Below are 22,120 nucleotides of genomic sequence, written 5' to 3'. Positions count from 1 at the left end.
TACATGACTTTGTTTACAAAATGTTTTATTGCCATCTTTCTGCACTGATTGAGCGATTACTTGAGAGACATGATACGAATTTCAGTAAGTTGTACTGTATTTTTCAACATATTTTCTGAAGTTCATTCATGCGTATTTCGTTCTGTAACATAGTAAAAAGGAAGGACTGATCGCGTTCACTGCTTCACTTGAACTGATCGATACAGTGATCTCGCGCCACATTAAAGAGCGCCGAAACGGTATTTATTGTTTGAATTTTGTGATAAAATGGACAGAATTTGAAAGCCGAGACTTTGTTTCATATCACAAGTAACAAAGCACGAAGCTAAATTGCGATTTACTAGACAAACATTCATGATGAAACCTGAAAAGTGACGCACGGTCTCTGTTCAACTTTCTCTTCATAAATAAATAAATGCATAATCTAGCTTATTATCATTCAAATATGAAAAGTAAAATCTGCCAATAACTCTGTCCAGGTCTACAAATTTGTGATTTCTTGCACCTGTTAAGTTTAACACAGCAGCCAATGAGTAGATGGATCAGATGGTCCTCACCCCTCAGACCATGAAAACTCAATTTTGTTTCTGTTAGTTAGTGGTAATTATACCAACATGTTGTGAATCAGTAATTTTCCATTGCTTTTTTTCTTTGGTATGACACTTGTTAGATTTGTGCTGGTCAAACACAGTCTGAGCATTGAACATTATGCAACTAAGATTATATTAAAAAAAATAAAAAAATAAAAAAACCCAGCTCAGTTTTCCGCTATTTCACGGCTTCCTCTGTCAACCTCTCAGTCTGATAGAAGATATTTAGTTTATACAGTTTTGGGTACCAGACAAAACATGAGCCTGATAAGCTTGTTCTCAAGCTTATTTGGTTATTTCTGAAGTGTGGGCTGGAGGAATGTCCTGTTGAAAAATAACATCTGATCATTTGTCTTTAGATAGCAACTTTTCATTTGTAGGAAGCAAGTCATGTAATATTCTCCTGTATTCCAAAGCATTACATGATAGTGAAGCAGCTCGATAATACCAGCAGCTGAAAAGGCTCCTCTTCCTCCATGCTTCACTGTGGTAAAGATGGATTTATTATTATATTTCTCAGCAGATTTTTGAAGACGCCGCTCTCTGGAGCATCACCTTGCAACTCGTGTTTCATTGTGATTCATAACTCCACACACACCTTCACACATTCTGGCAAAAACTTCATTCTGTCTTTGGTGCTTTTCTGAGACACCAATGGCTTTTTAAGTAGTGCATTTGCTTAAATTTAGCTAATTTCCTGACCAATAATTTGTGGTTTAGACTATTAAAAGCTTAATGTTTAGCCTTTTTTTTTTTTTTGCCCTGCAGTGTAGATCACATATTTCTGCCATTTATATTCAGTCTAACAGTGCTCATAAACTTTTTACAGCTGATCAAAAAGCATAATTCTTCCATCCACTGATTCTTTGAAGATTGGTTGAATTATAATATACTGTATAATCTGTGTTATACTGTGTCTTTTTTCCATAATTGCTGCTTGCAGCTATATTTTCCACAGTTATTATGCCTCCTGAAAGCAGACCCATTTTCCATATCCCTAGTTTCTAGGTTCACACCATCTATTGCTGTGGTGTGTCCTGGATTTGGAAGTCTTTCAGCTCGCTCAAACACTGTGAGTCTGGCTAGAAAATGTACGAAGTCAAAGGTAAAGTCAAAAAGCGTACCTCTGTGTAAAATAGCATATTGAGGATGTCAGGCTTAACCGAGAAAAAACACTTTATTAGTTGCATAAAAATAAATTAATGTTCCAGCCAGGCGATGCACTTGCAGAAGTACTTGCCAGAAAGCTGGAAACACTCATTTTAAATTCTCTTTGGAAAAATGACCAATTCTGCTAAAAAGAAAAGTTATTTATGAACCTTAAAGAGATTTCAACAGCTTTCATTAATTGGTGTCACAACTGTATAGAAAAAAAAAAAACAGTTCACAGTCAGTGCATGTATCAACAACAAACTGGTCTATTTTGACATTATTATGAGATTATTGTGTGCATAACACAGAGCAGGTCATAACGCATGCATCTCTATACTTTCACCTTTTATTAGCAGAAATATGCATAAACATCACCCTCCAGCACTCATTATTTCATACCTCAGCTACAATAAAGTTCCCTTCTCTCATAAACTCGGTCTCAGTGTAACCCTAAACAGAACAGAGAACAATCAAACATTATAATGACTAGAACATTGCAACAATGCAAAGCAACCACTGTATGCACTGCTCAGTCCACAAATGCTGAAAGACGCTGCCGTTGGACTGTGTGTCACGCATGGGGCGATGGATGATTTACAGTAAGCAGAACATCCTCAGGACTCCCAAGAGTGTGTATTCTCCTCTCAGATGTGTTTTCTGTGGATTCAATTTTACTGCTTTAGAGACATGGGATTCGCCATTCATAACAGGCCTAGGACTTGAGCGAAAAAGCTCACATTTGCCTCTCTTTCAAAGCATGTAAGAGTTGAAGTTGAGGTCGTGCCAGTGGGTTTACATGGAGAAGAACTGTGGTGTGGTGGGGAATCTGGAGCAAACATGGCTTTGATATGGCTGCCTTTCACCCACTGCAGTTTGAGACTTCAGAGATGTGAATAAAACAGCAGCACATGTTGCTTACTTCCTTACAAGACATGTCTGCTTGTTATGTGTTTTCAGACCCAGAGATGTATTGCTTCTGTTAAATAATTCAAATCATTTGTAATTGTATTGTGTCTAACAAAATTGTAGTTCACTCATGTGAAGTCTTCAGCATTTTTGAATAACCAGTGAGATTTGAATGCATTATTTAAAGTCAGCATGAAATGGAGTTGCAGTCGTCTTTTCTTCCCTGTTCTGACGTATATCCGAGTAAAATGGCTTCTTGTACAGGATAAAATATAGGACGGGACTTGATTTTGTCCATGGGGAATTGATTGGATGGTTGTGGTTTGCTATTGGTCCATCTCCTGTAGGTTTGCAAAGTTTCCTTTTTTGGAATTTTTGGAAACTTTCCAGGATTTTGGGGAAAATTTCTAAAACTTTTGGAAAGTTTCTGGAAATTTACTGGAAATGTTAAGCCCCTTTGCAACACTAATATCATGTGAGTGACAGGTTACCATGAACACGTCATCAGAGAAGAGAAGAGAAGAGAAGAGAAGAGAAGAGAAGAGAAGAGAAGAGAAGAGAAGAGAAGAGAAGAGAAGAGAAGAGAAGAGATATGTTGTGCGTGAAAATCCCAGTAACTGAGCAGATTGTGAAATACACAGACCGGCCCGTCTGGCACCAACAACCATGCCACGCTCAAAATTGCTTAAATCACCTTTCTTTCCCATTCTGACATTCAGTTTGGAGTTCAGGAGATTGTCTTGACCAGGACCACACCCCTAAATGCATTGAAGCAACTGCCATGTGATTGGTTGATTAGATAATTGCATTAATGAGAAATTGAACAGGTGTTCCTAATAATCCTTTAGGTGAGTGTATATATATAACACTTCTTAAAAAACTGTATTTTTTTGTGTACTTCACTAATTGAAGTTTTTGTTATTATTTTTATCCTGTATTGATCCATTTCTTCTGTTTGCACTGTTCGAGGCCACTACTGAGACGTTGTTTGCGAGGAGGAAACGTTGCAGAAGATTACATCATCATCGTCCTGCTGTGCTTAAGGTATTCGGACGGCCAGCGGTGTTGGTTAACCAAAAGAATGGTGTGTGTTTGAGCTTGCCAGCGGAGCCGAGAAGCATGTTTCTGAGTTAGCTAGTAGAGCGGTGTGTGTTTAAGCTAGTCGTCAGTGTGCTCTGGGTTTGAGTATTGATTCATGTGTTCTCTCTGTCAGCCCTGTTGCTCTTCTGCATGGCCGTGTAAATCTGTGGCACACTGACAGAAACAGGAGGGGGGGAATTCGAGGATACCAGTTGTGTAAATTTGTGTCAGGTTACAGTTAAGATGGTGGCAGGTGACTATTCTTTTAAGCAGAGGTGTCAAGTAACGAAGTACAAATACTTCGTTACATTACTTAAGTAGAAATTTTGGGTATCTATACTTTACTGGAGTAATTATTTTTCAGACGACTTTTTACTTCTACTCCTTACATTTTCACGCAATTATCTGTACTTTCTACTCCTTACATTTTAAAAATAGCCTCGTTTCTCCTAGTTCATTTCGGCTTGTTTTCATTCCGGCTTGTCGTTGTTAAAAAAAAAATTACAATTACACAAACGGTTAATAGATCTGAGTCCCGCCTCCTGAACACACATCGCTAAACTGATTGGCTTTGTGTTTTCTTTTCTTTCTAACTTGTGAGAGGCTGTAGTCACATTTGGTTGTGCGAAGCGCCAAAACTCCTCCAAGTCCTAAGGAAACCTAGATGCGGTAAGCGAGGGAGAAATCAACAGTTCTGTGCTCAAGAATACGGGGCAAATCGCGTCAAATATTGATTTGGGGACAGACGTTTTTACAATATAATGACAATCGTATCATAACACTAACATAATCGTGTGTGTGTGTGTGTGAGCGAGAGAGAGGGCGAGAGAGAGAGAGAGAGAGAGAGTGTGTGTGTGTATGCAACTCTACATTATAGGGTCAAAATATCCCCACAAAGATGTCAATATCCGAAATCCTTGTCCTTTTTTTTTTTTTTTTTTTTTTTTTTTCTCAGAAAACAGCTTATAAATCAGACTTTTGTTTTTTGAACATGTAAAAATGCAGACAGTTTTCTGTGATAGGTAAGGTTAGTCTATAGGGGGGTAGAATACACAGTTTGTTTGTACAGTATAAAAATCATTATGCCTATGGAAAGTCCCCATAAAACATGGAAAAATAACATTGCTTGGTCTGTTGAAGGCTGGTCTTGTTGAAATGAGAGGCCTGTTGATCAAATCATCCCAGTCTCATCAGCTGGACTGAAAGAAGTTTCAGTACTCTTAGGACACTGAAAACATGGCTCAGAGCAATGGTCACAAGTGACACTTGACAGTATTGCTGTGTATTGTGTCCAACAGGACAAACTGGACAGAATTGATGTGAAACATATGCCAACAGTTAATTTCTGTTAAATGATTAGTTCACTTAGTTAAAAATGAAAATTCTGTCATCATTTACTCACTCTCGAGTTGTTTCAAACCAGTTTCTTTCTTCTGCTGAACACATAAGAAGATATTTTGAAGAATGTCGATAACCAGACAGTTGATGGTAGCCATTGACTTCCATAGTATTTTTTTTTTCCTACTATGGAAGTCAATGGGGTCCATCCACTGTCTGGTTATCGACATTCTTCAAAATATCTTCTTTTGTGTTCAGCAGAAGAAATAAATTCATACAGGATTGAAACAGTTTGAGGGTGAGTAAATGATTTTCAGTTATGGGTGAACTATATCACTTTAATGAAAGATGCAGACATGTGTTTGGCTTCTTCAAAAAGCAAGGAACAAGACAGTATTGCACTATTGCATTGCACTATGAGCGGAGTAAAGTTAAGTCTCTGTTAAACTGCCACCATGTCTTTATTAGTTATTTATAACATTACAGAATTAATTAATTTACGTATTGTTAAGGTCAATATAGACTCAAAACCTTAATACATTATCCTGATTCCTCCGCTTATTTATTTAGAAAATTAATTTTCTATGGGCATATATACGGCTGAAACAGGTGCATCATCCCAAATTTTTCAACATCAACATTTTAATATAATTATAGTCAAATATGGCCTTTAGAAAAATGTGTTTTTTTTGAGGAGCTGGGGTAGTGCACTATATAGGCCCCTGTGGCGCGGCCTAAGCTTTTGTCCTTAAAGTATAAAAGTAAAAGTAATGTAAGGAAAAAAATACCATTAAGTAGTTTTGAAACCAGTACTTTTTTACTTGAGTAAAAAGCTTGAGTTGATACTTCAACTTCTACAGAAGTCTTTTTAAACCCTAGTATCTATACTTCTACCTGAGTAATGAATGTGAATACTTTTGACACCTCTGCTTTTAAGTGAGACCATTATCAAACTGTTATTTGAGGCCGATTAGCTGATTTGAAAAATCGAAATCTTTAGCTATTATATAGAAATTCATTTTGCATATAAAATATGAAGAATTTGACTTTCTTTCCACTGCTTTTTCGTGTTCAGTGTCCTTCAGAAGTTAACATTACAATATCAAACATTATAGAGGAAATTATAAGGTCTCACAACAGTAATCTTCAATTACCTGTAAGTCTGACTTTTTCCATGGCATTTGACATCTTGAACTAACTTTAAAAGTCAAACAGCTTTGTCAAACTCCTCTCATCTCCATGGAAACAAGCTTGTACAGCGCTTTAAGCCTTCACTTGAGAAACCCTGTCCTCCCTGCCACAACCACAGGACTTTAATGTTGTTTACATGTATCATTATCTTTGTTATAATGTATACATTAGGTGTGATTTCATACTATCAGCAGGTAATTACAGTATAAAGCATCATTTTGAAGTCTGCAGTTTGCAAGACATGACAAATGTAGAAGTGACTAATGCTGTGGAAAGGCTGAGGATTTAATGAGAACAGACCTTGATGTCTTGCATGTTTCTGTCACATAATAACCCTGGGGGAAAATGACCCTCAGATGTGTCTTTCTCACAGGGTTAATCATCAGAGACCAGTAATAATTTGAGTGATTTGATAATGAAACTTAAGTCCCTGAATTGGCTTAACAAATTGATTAGATATCCATGCGGTAAGATATTGTGCACATGTTAATGAACTGCTCGGCTAATTTGGAGAACATTTACAGAACAGGGTAAAAACGGTGTAATTATAATGACTGTATGGTTCTGTGCATGATAGACTCTGTCTCTGTTCTGAGTGGTCTCACTGCCTGGTCACTACACTACCTAAACGCTCACTGAACCTGGTTTGGGTGATGAATTTGGTCTACATCAATTTTTACATAATTTGATGTTAGCATGTTGCTAAACAAGTGATGCGATGCTCTAAAAGGCATGATGATTAGTGTGCACAAAATAAATCCCGAACTAAGCTTATATATGCACATTAATGTTCTTGGGTGCGTTTTTTATATATATTTATATTCTTGAAAGTAGACTTTCATGCTCAACAAGGCTGCCTTTATTTGAAAAAAAATATGGTAAAACAGTAATATTGTGAAAAATTATTACGATTTAAAATAACTGTTTTCTATCTTAATATATTTTAAATTGTAATTTATTCATGTGATCAAAACTGAATTTTCAGCATCATTACTCCAGTATTTAGTCACATGATCCTTCAGAAATCATTCTAATAGGCTGATTTTCTGCTCAAGAAACATTTCTTATTGTTATTATCAATGTTGAAAACAGTTGTGCTGCTTAATGTTTTTTGTGGAAACTGCAGGATTCTTTGAATAAAAAGTTTTAAAAAAAACGATATTATTTGAAATCTTTTGTAACATAAATGTCATATATATATATATATATATTCATTTATAGCATTTAAATTCACCTAAATTCATTTTCAATAATAGATTTTCAAAAATTCAATACATTTTCAAAAATTCACCTATAGCATTTAAATTCACCTAAATTCATGCACCTAAATTCATTTATAGCATTTAAAATGGTTGATTTTAGTTTTTATTGTGTTGTTGTTGTTTTTAGTATTTTAAGACAAAAAATTGGATAGAATTTTAATATGGGCCATTTATCGGCGATTACATGAAAATAATGATCTGCTATTTTAATATCAGTGAATGCTTATTAACAATAGAACATGCAAATAATACATTCTTCGTTACTGTGAATTATTTTAATGGATATGTTTCAGAAATGTTTATTTCTAATAAAAATTTCATGAAGGATACATACTGTATGAAGGACGCTGCCTTCGAATTTGCCCCGTGGTATCTGTAGCTCGACCTTCTAAAACAGGTCAAGAAAGCACCTACAGTGTTTTGAAACAGTGCATTGAAGATCTTGTCAAAGAGAAAAGAAAGTGTTGTTGTGGTGCTTGGCTCTCTCCACATGCTTGGTGGCTGGTGCACTCGACAAATGGCTCTCGATTGAAGCCAAACCCTGACTGACCTTCAGAGAGCCTGCCTGTCCACGACCCTCGGGTCATTCGATGTCCTCAGCAGAGCATGAAAGCAGCGCTGCATCTCCTTCATCTAATTAGATCTGGTGCTGGCAAGCCTCACCTTGTCTTTCCCTTTACTCCATGTGGTACTCTTCTTGCTTTATAGGAACTAATAACAGATTCCTTTTTATATGCCTCTTTTTATTCAAAGCAGCCTTCAAAGCTGCTGTCGCCATCTCGTAGGCTAACTGTAAAAGCGAGGATAGCAGAGATGCTGTAAGGCATGACAAACAGATTGCCCATAACAATCACACATCTTTCTGAGCATGTGTCAGTGCGGTTGCATCATTTCCTCCATTTATGTTTGGCCAGGAGGAAGAAAAGTGGATTACCTCTCGTTTTCCTCACACAACACAAAGAATGCTGTCAGATGAACTGAAAAATTGATCCAACCCCAATTACGATGCCTTTATGGGCTTCATGTGTTTTCTTTTTTGTCTGAAGGCAGATTCTCTGGAAGTTACAAAATATCGGACAATCTGACTACAACAAACTCAAGCCAATATCTTGAGGGTTTTTTTTTGTTTGATGCTCCAATATGAAACATCTGGGACATTTTAATGTCGGCCATCACGGCACACTCTTCTAATCAAATTATTTGCTGATGAAAAAGTATTCAAAAAGCCAAAGGAATCGGCAGAGGTGCCCGACACAATGCACAACATGAATCCAGATCTACCGTGATAATGCCATGATGAACGGCTCCACGGAAACCTCATCTCTGGCACTGATCTTTACATTCTCTCCTGGAAAAGAATCTCAAATAAATGTCTTCTTAGTCAATTCAGTTTGGTATGAAATTCCAGCGTCTTTATAGGACTGTGATTGGATTAAATCTTTAAATTGAATCCATTATCTTTTAAATATCTTTATCTTTAATCGCTAAAGATATAAGAGATTGTTAAAAGACTTGCCTACAAGCCACGGTTGTCGTTTCGTATAAAGGTGGCTGTTGAAATCTAACATCCAGATCACATCCACACATACGGAGTGTGACTTGAATCTCATTTTCATGAAAAACACTTCAGAAACAAGAGCTACTGCAAAGTAAATGCTACAGGGGAGAACATAGTCTACCATAGATACCAGGGAATTAATTATAGGCAAAACTTGCACGAGCCAGACATTTTGATTAAACTCTTGTGAAAATGAAGAAATGCCTACACATAAATGAGAACAATTCTGGAGTAAAATTCGACAGGTTGCATAAGTTACATTTATATTGGTTTTTACACATAAATCTGCTCGTAATATAAATGTCAGTGCTGGAGTTGAGATTTTAAAGTGAAGGACAGACTGAGCTCAGACCTCATTCAGGTTATTCATAAAGGACGAGCCTGAAAGATTCTCATCTTAGACAAAAGACAGATTACCAATGTTTACAAGTAACACGGGAGAAGAATTACTTTTTATTTTGCAAGAAATGAAAAAGTTATTTATTTTTTTCTTTTATAGCTGCAATTGGATCTTGAGAATAACAGACTAATAATAAAACTGTCTCATTGCATTTTAATGGCGGTTTGGAGGGATTACCTTTCTTCACTTGCACGATAGGAAAACCTTCAGAAAAGCACCGAAGTCTCCTCTCGTTCAACATTGTTAGTGTGAAAGTGGCTTGTAGAAAGCAATTTCAGCACACTAGACTTTGATCTTGTTAGTATGGGTATTACGGGCGCAGTCTTATGACGGAGCACTGAGCCTCTCTGTACTAAGAAGGATGAATTATGCATTTTGCCCTCCTGCTGTAAGTGTTTTCTTTGGAGACATCACATCTGTTGAACGCATGACAGAGAAGAGACTGAATCTGACCTTTTTATTCTGCTTGCACGGCTATTGAAATCTAACTTTGCTCTCAATATTAATGCCAGTATCAGACTGCTGTTCTCAGAGACCATATCACTCAGAGATCCTTCTGATCTGACAAACTGAACCAAATTCTGAATGATAAATCTTGCCTGCAATTCAAAGTGCAGATTTAGATGTCACAGACATCAATCGAACTATCATATCACAACAAATGAAAAAGCATAGTATGGTATCAATTGCCTCAATGTAGCTCTTTGTCAATATTAATGTATTTAAAGCAGTGGTTCTCAACCTTTTTGATTCCAAGGCCCCACTGTCCACAACAATATTCAATATACCCCACTGTCCCTTTAATTTGAATCTATGGACACTCGTAAAAATATTTTTTTGTCAATTTGGAGTGCTGTCAATACAGAGAACAACGACAAAAATCGGTGTTGCCTTCACCGTGTTATCCTCTTTTTAAAATTTGCACCCTGTTGACTTCAATGGGGCAATATTTAAACCTGCTTTTAGCCTCTTTACATCCTTGATGTGTCATTACAAGTGCACAGGTCATGTGAGTGATTCCTTCAGAGTGAACACGAGTGAATCTGACTGCAGTAGATGTTAAAGAAATGGATAAAAATGATGTTATTTAAGCCAGCGCAAATACCTGTATTTACATCCTGTTTTCGGTTGAAGTCCAAAGTAGTCGATTGCCGAGTTCACGCGCGTGATCATAGGTAACCAAACCTATGCGCGTGAACTCGACAATCGACTACTTTGGACTTCAACCGAAAACAGGATGTAAATATAGGTATTTGCGCTGGCTTAAATAACATCATTTTTATCCATTTCTTTAACATCTACTGCATGTTAAGAGGCTAAAAGCAGGTTTAAATATTGCCCCATTGAAGTCAACAGGGTGCAAATTTTAAAAAGAGGATAACACGGTGTAGGCAACACCGATTTTTGTCGTTGTTCTCTGTATTGACAGCACTCCAAATTTACAAAAAAATGAGCTCAATGTTAAAATTGACCGGAGTTCTCCTTTAACATTCATGGAACATTTCCATTCCACTAAAGGATCTTTATAGTGGAAAAAAGGTTCTTTAGATTGTTAATAAATGTTCTTTGCACTAAAAAACTGTTCACTGAAAGGTTCTATGGGGAACCAAAATGGTTCTTCTATGGCATAACTTTGAAAAAAACCTTTTGGAATAGTTTGTCAATTCAATTTCAGAATTCCAGACATTTTAAGAGCAGAATGCATTGGGTAAACTTTGCGTTTTTTACATTTGATCGAAATAAATGTAAATTTTTCACAATTGATTGCACTAGTTTAATTTGAGTTTGTTAATCTTCCGCTTGCACTTTTGGCGCCAAAAGTCAATACTGTATCTGTGTCAGGTTCAGCTCGGCAGTCTCCGAAGGAGGTGGAGAAGCAGAGGAGCAGGGCTAGATTTCGGTATACACGGCTTCTTTTCAACGAATCCCGAGAAGTTTTCCCACGGAGACACGGAAGCCTTATCACTGATGCTCTTTCAGTATGCGATCGTCTGTAAGATTTCATTAAACATGCTCTTTGTCCGCTGCCTAACTCGCTCTCGCTCTGCCTCTCGCTCGATGCATGTGTCACTCTGTTTCCCTCTACCCCATACTGTTTTTCTTCTGGTGTGTGATGTTCTTTATCTGGCAGCTCTGTCATTGTCTTCTGCCCTTCGACTTTAATGGGATCCCGCATCTGCATCAAAGAGAGTCATTGATGTGCCCCTTGGTACTCTGACAGTATCAGACTGTCCAGAAGAGGAAGAACGAAAAGGAGGACAGCGACTTTACGTGACCCGACGACCATTGTCCATAAACAGACGGATGAGAGGATGTCCTTCACATCGTCATTCAGAAGGGATTTACAGTATCTATCTTTTACTATCCCTCATTTCAAGCAAACCTCACCAAAAGGTGAAGGGTGATGTCGCGGTGGTTAGTCACAGATCTCCTCTCTGAGCGTCTAGGCTGCGCATGTCCACTCATTTTTTAAGCCTTTAGTGATGGCCTGATCATTTTTCATGGTCACGTCCGATGTCAGTCCTGACTTGGCTTTGTGTAAAATCCTTTCGGCTGTTTGTCTTTGACGGCCCATCAGCAGGGACCTCGATTAAAATCCTGATAATACCTCTTAATGCTGCCTCTCCTTCCCTTGAGCGAGCTGTTCTCACTTCTCAAAGATTAGGATGGACAGATTGTGAGTCCAATTCACAAAAGATATTCACCACTTCAGAGCTTTATTTAATCAATGTCACAAACCATGATTAAAAAGTGGATAAAAGAAAGTGCCCTTGTAGATTTCGTTCTCCTGCTGCACACTATGCATGGAGATGCACACCTGTATTTATGCTGAAAACATGGTATTTGTGCTTGTGTGGGGGTGGATTTATCACAGAGGGACTTGAAGACGTTGACTGGTGCGAAACGACAAAAGAATATGCTAATGTGGTCTAATTATACACAATAAACATTATAGAAATGAAAGACCGCACTGTTTAATTCATCAGTTTGAATCCCAACACAGAGACATCCATTCAGACAGAGCGGGGTGTTCTCCCAATGCCATTTAAAGCAATTATTGTGTCCATTTCCTTTTTCATCAATGTCTTACCTGTGAGCATCTGTTGCATGCATGAATGCTGTGCTGAATGACTAATTGGTCCAGTAATTCACCGCCAGTAACATGTGTGGGAGCTTAACCAGCTCCAGAGGGTAGTTGGAAATTCAAAACAGTATAATTAATAATTTCCAACCTTGTTTCCAAGTTGTTTCTTGTAATTAGTGCTTACATTCAGTACAGGAAGAAAACAAAATCATGTACATTTGTGAGCTGACGATTATTTGTCATCCAATTTGTGTAGAACACTGCCGTTCAAAAGTTCGGGTTTGGTACGATTTTTAATGCTTTTAAAAGAAGTCTCTTATGCTCACCAAGGCTGCATTTATTTGGTTCTCAAGAAAAGATTATTATTATTAATATTATGCATTTTTTAGGATTCTTTGATGAATAAAAAGTTCAAAGGAACAGCATTTATCTGAAATAGAAAGCTTTTGTAACATACGCAACAGTTCAAAAGTTTAGGGAAATAAAACCAATCAATACTTTTATTCAGCAAAGGATGCATTAGAGACTTCTTTTAAAAACTTGAAAAATCGTATCGATCCCAAACTTTTGAACATCAGTGTATGTGTATGTGTATGTGTATATGTGTGTTCTTCAATGAAAGCAGCTCATTAATATAAAATGGTGATTAAACTGACTTGGAACTACCAGAGCATTAAACAGCTTTATTGCACACCTTCCTGCTAATCCGAATCCAGTATTCAAACAGACCATGGGATAATATAAATGAATCAACCTGACTACATTACACCAACAAAAGTAACTTTTCAGAAAGAGAAAGGACTTCTATACTACTTAGAATATCATACGTGTCTGTTTGTTTCATGATTTATTTATTTTTGGACATGAAACCAGACTTGATCAATTGAAAAGCTGCTTGCGAATTCCCAAACAATCACGAGTCACTTCTGTTGTTCTCCTGTTCTTCTTTACAGATTACAGGAGGATATCTGTGTTTACATACAAGGACTGGTGTAGGGCGGATTAGTGTTCTATTTCATTTAAACATCTTGAGCTTAACATTTACAAAGCAATTATGCCTCTAAATGTTCCCAGCCCCTCGGGGAGTCTAACATAATGCTGAAAGATTGAGAGGCGTGAGGTATAGAGCTAAACTGTGGGCTCCGGTGTTTAAATTAAACCTGAATGTTGTTAGATCTTTCACTGCAGTCTAATAATGAACTATTAATTACTGGTAAGCCTAAACCCATTAAGATTGATGTTCAACACTTGATGATTTGATGAGCCGTTAGGGCCTAATTTGCGATTTTACAGGTAAAACATTCATTATTCACTCGTTATGTAAACGCTGCTGTGTCAATATATTGACAAGACGGTGCGGATCCAGCGACAGGTGGTCCGGGCTGCTGATGTTTTCTGAGTGAGTGGAGACCCACCTTGAGAAGATAATTAGCTGTCTCCTTGGTGAGAAAGAGGAGGATGTTGTTCAATCAAAGCTTGACGCTGACAGCTATTAAGAGTCTTCGAAGACATTAAATGAACGTGGACGTGCACGTTAATATCACATCAGCTCTCGACTGTCCGGTCCTTGTTTATTCATTTGTAATAATTAATGATGGCACTCTTTATGCACAGATTCAGGTGGACCCTGTAAAACTGCCAGGACTGTCCCGTTCTTGAGGCCTGCAGACAGAGGGTCGATGGGATAATACATCTCTAGAGGAATGCTCTGTCAACACTGCCTGAGGTAACGCTCGCTCCTCACCTCCACGGGGGAGATCCGCTGCTTTGACCCTCACGCTACTCCCCAGAAAGCCGGATTGATAATAGCAGTTTAGCCCCTCGGTGTGCAAGTCACATTAGACCTTCAGCTCGTCGCACACATCCTTCCTCTCGGTCTCTCTCCCAGACAGAGTGCTGGAGGGAAAACAACCCCATCAGTTTAATTACAGTTCTCGAAGGGCTGATGATCTGATGAGTTAGTTACACTCGCTCATGAATTAATGATATCCCTCCCTTCTCACGTTATTTAGGCTGTGGAGTCAAGGGGAAAGCCATTCAAAGACTCAATTTGGGACTTCTATGGTGAGCCACAGCTGAGATCCAGTCTCCACATGAATGATGTGAATTGAGCAGTGTTGGCAAAAATATCAATATTTCGAGATGTATCGATTAATGAAATATCTGAAATGGTTGCAATACTCCTTTTCTGCAGTTTCATAAATATAGCCGCCTCTCAAACAGCTCCTGAGTGCCAAATTGACTTCTTTTTTGTGACAAATTATGTCATAATGCCGGTCTTGGCGAGTATTTAGGTTAATACAGTCAGTTTTGGTCAAAAACTTATGTTGTGTAACAGTATATTGGATCCTTGCATGAAGCCTGCCACACACAACAAGATATTCGGACCTGCCCTAAGACGTCACACTAAAGTTTGGGGTTTTATTTATTAGTTTTAGTTAGAAAGGATGCATGGAATTGATTAAACGTGACAGTAAAGACATTTATAATGTTGCAAAAGAATTCTATTTCAAACAATTTTCTATTTCTATTGCTGTTCTTTTGAACTTTATAATCATCAAAGAATCCTGAAACAAAATGTATCATGGTTTCCGTGAAAATATTTAGTAGGACAAATGTTTTTAACATTAATAAGACATGTTTCTTGAGCAACAAATCAGCATGATGAATGATTTCTGAAGGACACTGAAAATTGGAGTAATGATGCAGAAAATTCAGCATTGCATCACAGGAATAAATGACATTTTTGCAAGAAATTTAAATAGAAAACAGTCATTTGAAATTGTAATTGTAATGTTTTTACTGTATTTTTGTTCATATACAGTAAATGCTGTGTTAATAAGCATAAGAGACTTAATATAACACACACACACATATATATAAATAAATTATTACGGACACAACTTTTATATAGCATTTTATTTTAATGTCAAAAACTTATTTTTATTTTAACATCCCTTTCTTTTCTTTTTTAACTTCCAAGTTCACCTTACTAAGTCTTATATAATAATAATTAAACATGCAGTTTTTAAGACCTCATTAACTAAGTGACTCCAGGAATATACTTCAATTCTTTTATCATATTACATGACCAGTTAAAATAAACTAGTCAAGGCAAAAAAAAAAAAAGTTTAAAAGATTACAACCATGAAAAACTGTAGAGGAATGGTGAGCAGTAACAAGATCTAAAATACACACTTTCTCTTACTCATTCATAAAAAATGTATCCTATTTTAAAATCTTAATGCCGTTAAAGCTTGTGGTCATGTTACGCACCGTATATCTACCCTTAAATGATACATCATGAGTCATATCTGTTATTGTCTCTCAAATGCCCTCCAGTTAAGCTGTAAAGATTTACGAGGGCTTAACCCAATACAGATTTGTAATCATTCATCACCTGATCCCTTTTACATGAATAATTCATATTCGCATGCCATATAAGAGGTTCTGATTGCGACAACCGTGCCCTCAGATTCCTCATTTATAATAAGAGTCCAGTAGGACTATTGAATATCGCATTGCAATTCCTTCACCTCGTGTGTGATGGCTGCTCGCCACTGTGAGAATGAGAAGTGCAGGATCGGCACAATTACCTTGTCACTTACGCATCTGCCACTAACATTCTCTCTCCCTTTTATTTTGTTTGTTTTACTGACTATCTGCTTAGATTGGATTGTTGAAGCATGAGATGCAGAGCTGAAGATTGAAATTCACTCTTCTCTCTGTGTCTTCTCAAATAATGCTTGGGCTCCAACAGCTTTTACCATTTATCTGGGTCTTTATTGTTATAGAGATCAAAGCAAGAAATAATCTCTTCTTTTTCATCTGATTTCACAAAACACGCTGACGTACAGCACACACAACATGATTTTGTCAGATTTGTAACCAGTACTGTAACAGTCAATTTTATGCTGTTTTGCGTGGTACGCCTGGAATGTATTTATTTTAAAAAACATGTTTTCACACATTTGGAAAGTGGCACCTCAAGCATGTCTTTTGGAGGAGCTTGAGCTACTCACATTAAATTAAAAAGCAGAGACTGTGCAGTAACACAAATGTGTGTGTTGATGCGGCCTTGATGGGCAATTATGTCACCTACTTCAATATTAAGCTGTTGAAAAGAGATAAGTTGGACTTTTTCACCTTCTCCAAAGCTGCTAAAAGAGGCTAGTCACAAGAGGACTGTACTGATAACCAGTTTTATTTATCCCTACCTAAAATGTGACAAAATATAATTGAATTTATACTTTTTTCATGTCACTTTTTATCAGTGTTTGCCACATTTAATGAAGTAAAACAAACATTAATTTGACAATATTGACTCAAATTGACTTTATCAGTCTTGCAAAAGTTGACTTTTGACTCTATGGTAGCAGGTCTTGTCCACATTGCAGGTTATTCTGGCCATGAAGAACAAGAAGAGTGTCTTTAAAGCAAGTCAGCTCACTCTGCATCCATACAGGCAACCTAAACTTTAATGGGAAAGGAGCAAAATCTCTAAAACTTTTGGTCAAAATGTCATGTTTCAATAACCTCTTTCAAATGAGAAGTCAAATCTGACAACAATGGTGTCATAAATTATACTTTGTGCTAAATCAGGCAAAATAATATTTTAAAGGCTGATCCAGCTAATGCAAATTTGCATTATAGAGTAAACAAAACAAATTTCTGTCATTACAATTTCTTGCATTTATACACAACCATTCAAAAGTTTAGGTTGGGTAAGATATTTAAATGCTTTTGACACCAATGTTTTTGAAAGAAAGCTTCATTTATTTAAAAAAAAAAAAAAAAGAAAAAAAGTAGAAGAAATATTGTGAAATATTATTAAGAATAAACAAAACTGTTTTCTGTTTAAAAATGTAATTTATTCCTGATGGCAAAAAAAAAAAAAAATAGCATCATTACCTCAGTCTTCAGTGTCACATCATTCAGAAATCCTTTGAAAATGCTGATTTAATGCTCAAATATTATTATTATCAATGTTGAAATGAGTTGTGCTGCTTAATATTTTTGTGAAAGCTTTTTTCATGATTCTTTGATGACTAGAACCATTAGGAAAACATTTTCATCTCCCAGAGAATTTCAAAAAGCCTCTGTGGAGAAGAAGCCATTTTAATAGGGACGACTGTCATCATCCATATTAGGTGTGGCTTGCTTTGCATTGGTAACGACATAATTAGAAATGTCACATTTAACATCCGAACGGTTTTTCTCTCGCATGTTCATCAGAGTACATTCTCTCGAATGGCTGCACAGTTTAGTCACCTACAGACTAAGAGAGTGTAAGCATTATTCTCCATCTCTTTCACAGCACATCTCTTTCGCTGTATTAAGACCGCCTCAGGGCGTAATAGTGAAAATGGCAGGCAAGTAAAGCTCTCTTGCTGCTCAGATCACAAACGTGAGTCTGAGAAAGTGTGTGTTTGACATGGTGTGAAATGGGATGACTTTCTCTCTCTCGATCATGTGCCGGTCCAGATTTTGGGGCTTCAGGGCAGATTTTTTTCCAATGCTTGTTGACTACTTTTGACTCACACAGAAAAATAATTTCTCTCCACAGTTATAATTTTTTCAATACCTGAGAGTAAATACAGACTGTTTTGAGCACTGTATTGATCGGTCAGCATCTCTCCAACAGCGCCATAAAGACTTGGATCTTGGATCTGGTATCACTGTGCTTAGTGTGTGTTTAGTGTATCTTGTGTCTTGTACATTTATGATTTAATATTTTTGTAGGCCTGTGTGTCTATGTGCACATGTTTATTACAGTATCGCTTGTGTTCAGTTGTCTTATCTTCAGTGCCTACCGTTTAAGTCTGTCATTTTTGTGCATAATTGCCAAAGTAATGGTGAAACACATCTGTCCTTCCCCAAACTCTCAGCATTGGTTAAGCCACTGTTTCCATGTGATGTCTTTAACACCAAAAAATGCACAGTTCTGCGTTAAAGTCCCCCGTTGGTGAAAATCAAGCTTTTAATGTGTTTTTAATACGCTTTAAAAGCAAACCATTGCTGAGTATTTTCTCTTTAAAACTGCAGTGAACCAAAGACTGAAAAATGCAATTTGAAATCGTTGATGTTTCGAAGTCTATCAGATCAACGTGTGATCGTCAACGAGTGTATCTCTGAGCTGGTGCGAGTGAGTGGAGGCGGGGCTCATTTGTATATTCATAGAACCGCATAAACTAAATTAGGCATGGGTGTAATTACATTCAAGCTATTTTAAAGCATGAAGATTTTTTTTCCAAGGAAAAAACGTTTAAATGTCATTTTGGTGATCAAATATGAGTTTTAAGGGATACAATTATTGACTACAGGGGGACGTTAAGAACAGTGTTTTAAAAGTCACGTTAAATTATTGATGTATTACATGAGAATATATACTCAGCACCAAGTGTAGTTATAGACATTGCGTATAAAATTGTATTGTCTTAGTACTTCTTATATCATCATGTGCTATAATATTCCTAAAGGCCTATAAAGAAAGACCTTTTAAAAAAACAACTAGGACATTTTATTTCAACTGTAAAAATGTAACGTGAGCTTGTAAATATAATGTGGACTTTATTGCGCTTGACCGTCTGTATGCCTGTGGTATTCAGAGCTCATATCAAAGGCCAGAAGCCGTGTATTTGGATCAGTTTTACATTCACTGATCTTGTATGTCCATTTTAATACCTTGATTCTTTGATTTGTCACCAAAGAAACTAAGTATTAGCTGTCTAACACAGATGAGGTTTTATCAAAATGGCAAAAGAATGGCTTTTGATAGTCTTGAATACATCAAAGAAGAATCTGTGAATCTAAAAACCTATCAGTAATGTTTTGTGCCATATGGATCTGTTAAATAATAGGTGTATCATTTCTGGCTTGTTGAACATTATGGCCTCACTTTTACACTGAAAAAAAAAATGGTATAAAAATGTCCACTTTGTTCACTTTCACAAACAATTACAAAGAAATGACAAGTAACACATTCAATTAAACATGGCATTTTGAAGTAGCAGAACTGAAATAGTATTTTCTTGTAAAACGATTTGTAAACTACAGTAATACATTTTGAAGTTTGCATCACGGCACATTGCGGAGCACTCAGGTTCGAGTGCCATGAAAAACGAGTTTAGGATAAAAGAGCTCAAGATAAAATGGCACAGATGCTTCAGCAAATGTATTCATATTTCATGTTTGCTTTTTCTAACATTATTTCTTTAGGTTTAGGATAGGGTTAGTGTAGTTGGTATGTTATTTTCAAATGCTGCATAATATCTTTTGCAGAAATGTCGCCACCACGGGCATGTTTTCCAATGAGCCTGTGTTGAAAAAAATCCTTTTTGTTGAGCCCTACAGCATCCATCTATTCTGTCATATTGAAAAATAGATGTTAGATTAAATGTTCAATATACATTCACCAGCCACTTTATTACATACACCTTTCTATTGGTGGGACCTCTTTTTGCCATCAGAACTGCCTTAATTCTTTGTGGTATAGATGCAGCAAGGTGCTGGAAACATTCATTAGAGATTTTGGTCCAAATTATTGGCATGATTTCTTCATATTTGTCGGCTGCCGTCCATGATGCGAATCTCGCGTTCCAGCACATCCGAAAGATGCTGTACTGGACTGAGATCTGGTGACTGTGGAGGCCATTTGAGTTTAGTGAACTCACTGTTATGTTCAAGAAACCAGTTTGAGATGATTTGAGCTGTGTGACGGACGATGTTATCCTGCCAGAAGTAGCCATCAGAAGATGGGTTATAATGGGATGGACATGGTCAGCAACAACACTCAGGCCGGCTGTGGCGTTTAAATGAAGCTTGGTTTAGTATTAAGGGGCCCAAAGTGTGCCAAGAAAACCCCCATTACACCAATACACCAGCAGGAGCCTGAACCGCTGATACGAGGCAGGGTGGATCCATGATTTCATGATGTTTATGCCAAATTCTGACCCGACTGCCTGAATGTCGCAACAGAAATTGAGACACATCAGACCAGGCAATGTTTTCCCAATCTTCTATTGTCCAGTTTTGGTGAGCCCGTGTGAATAGCCTCAGTTTGCTGTTCTCCGCTGACAGGAGTGTCACCGGTGTGTCTTCTGCTGTTGTAGCTCTTCTGCTTCCAGGTTTGATGTGTGGTGTGTTCAGAGATGTTCTTCTGCTGACTTTGTTTGTAACAAGTGCTTATTTTGAGTTACTGTTGCCTTTCTATCAGCTGAACCAGTCTGGCCATTGTCCTCTCACCTCTGGCATCAACAAGACATTTTCTCCCACAGAACTGATGCTCACTGGATATGTTCTCTTTTCTGACCATTCTCTGTAAACCCTATAAAGGTTGTGCACGAAAATCCCAGTAGATCAGCAGTTTCTGAAATACTCAACAAACATGACACATTCAAAGTCACTTAAATCTGCATGCCTAAATGATTGTCTGATTAGATATTTGCATGAACGAGCAGTTGAACAGGTGTAAATAATGATGTTATACAAACTATGTCTGTAATATAGGGGAAAAATTGTGTTCTATCAGAGTTTAAAAGACTCTCTCACATATCACTGCTCACTGTTGCAAATCTATAATAGGTATGCTTTTTTTACAGTAGACAGAAATGTCATGCACTCTTCTTAGCAATGACTAATTAAACCATATTCTTGGTGCTGAGGTGTATTACACCTCTCTGTGTGTCAAAGCAGTGCGCCGGTGAGAAGTTTCATTAGGAGAGCTTTACATACAGTACAGTATTTATATAGTATGCTGTATAGTAACTAACAGAAAGATAACTGCTTTCATTTTACAGCTGAATACCTAATTGATTTCTTTTCTTTAATTTTTTTCTTTATGTGGTTAAGGCCTAACTGATGAAAATGAAATCCTGAACATCATTTTTTGAAGTTGTTGGGTTATTGAACACTGACCAGTCTGGATAGGTATCAAAATGTTTTAGTATGCAAACACAGCTGTGATATTTATTGCTATAGTGAATAACGATGTAGCGTCAGCATGTTTAAATGCTGAGAATTCACCCGAGAATTAATGACGATGACAAAACCATGACAGAATTTCGATAGGGTCTGCGTTAAATCAATTTACAGACTATATTTCAAACCTTCCTTGGTTATCAAAAATACAGACAAATCATCAGTGACACATTGGAGTGGAGTCCACATAGATACGCACACTGTGTGAGTTAACCTGAGTGTACGCTATAGTTGCAGTGAAAGTAGAGCATAACATTTACATGATTTCCATTTCAGATATCTCTCAAACATGGAAGTCTATTGGGAAACAGCAAGCATAATGCATCTGCACTGAGACAGTTAGACAGAGGAAAGAAGCCAGCCCTCTCTGTCATCATAACGCAGGCCTGAATTCGACAATATTTTATTGTTGTGTGACAAGGATGTCATACGAGACATCTGACGTAATCAGTCACAAAGCGTGCACACAGACGCTCCAGCATGAAGCTTTCTGACAGCAGTCTGCCTCCTGTTGGTAATGCAGTCTGACAACAACCAACCGGAGACTGATTACAGAAGCCATTTTACACATTTTTGATG

General features: G+C 37.1%; 1 protein-coding gene across 1 annotated transcript in view; it reads left to right on the top strand.

Annotated features, from left to right (window-relative positions):
• Positions 1 to 22,120, top strand: part of cep126 (centrosomal protein 126) — a 161,447-nt gene continuing 139,327 nt past the window's right edge. Inside the window, exons 1-2 of the mRNA XM_079874644.1 lie at positions 1 to 84; positions 14,177 to 14,288. Of these exons, the coding sequence (XP_079730770.1) occupies positions 14,266 to 14,288 (23 nt within the window). The 5' untranslated portion in view covers positions 1 to 84; positions 14,177 to 14,265. The remainder of the gene's footprint in view (positions 85 to 14,176; positions 14,289 to 22,120) is intronic.

The sequence above is a fragment of the Squalius cephalus genome (assembly GCF_949319135.1).
Source record: "Squalius cephalus genome assembly, chromosome: 6".
Lineage (NCBI taxonomy): Eukaryota > Metazoa > Chordata > Actinopteri > Cypriniformes > Leuciscidae > Squalius > Squalius cephalus.
Note: the sequence above shows the minus strand (reverse complement) of the source record. Positions and strands in the feature narration are given on the sequence as shown.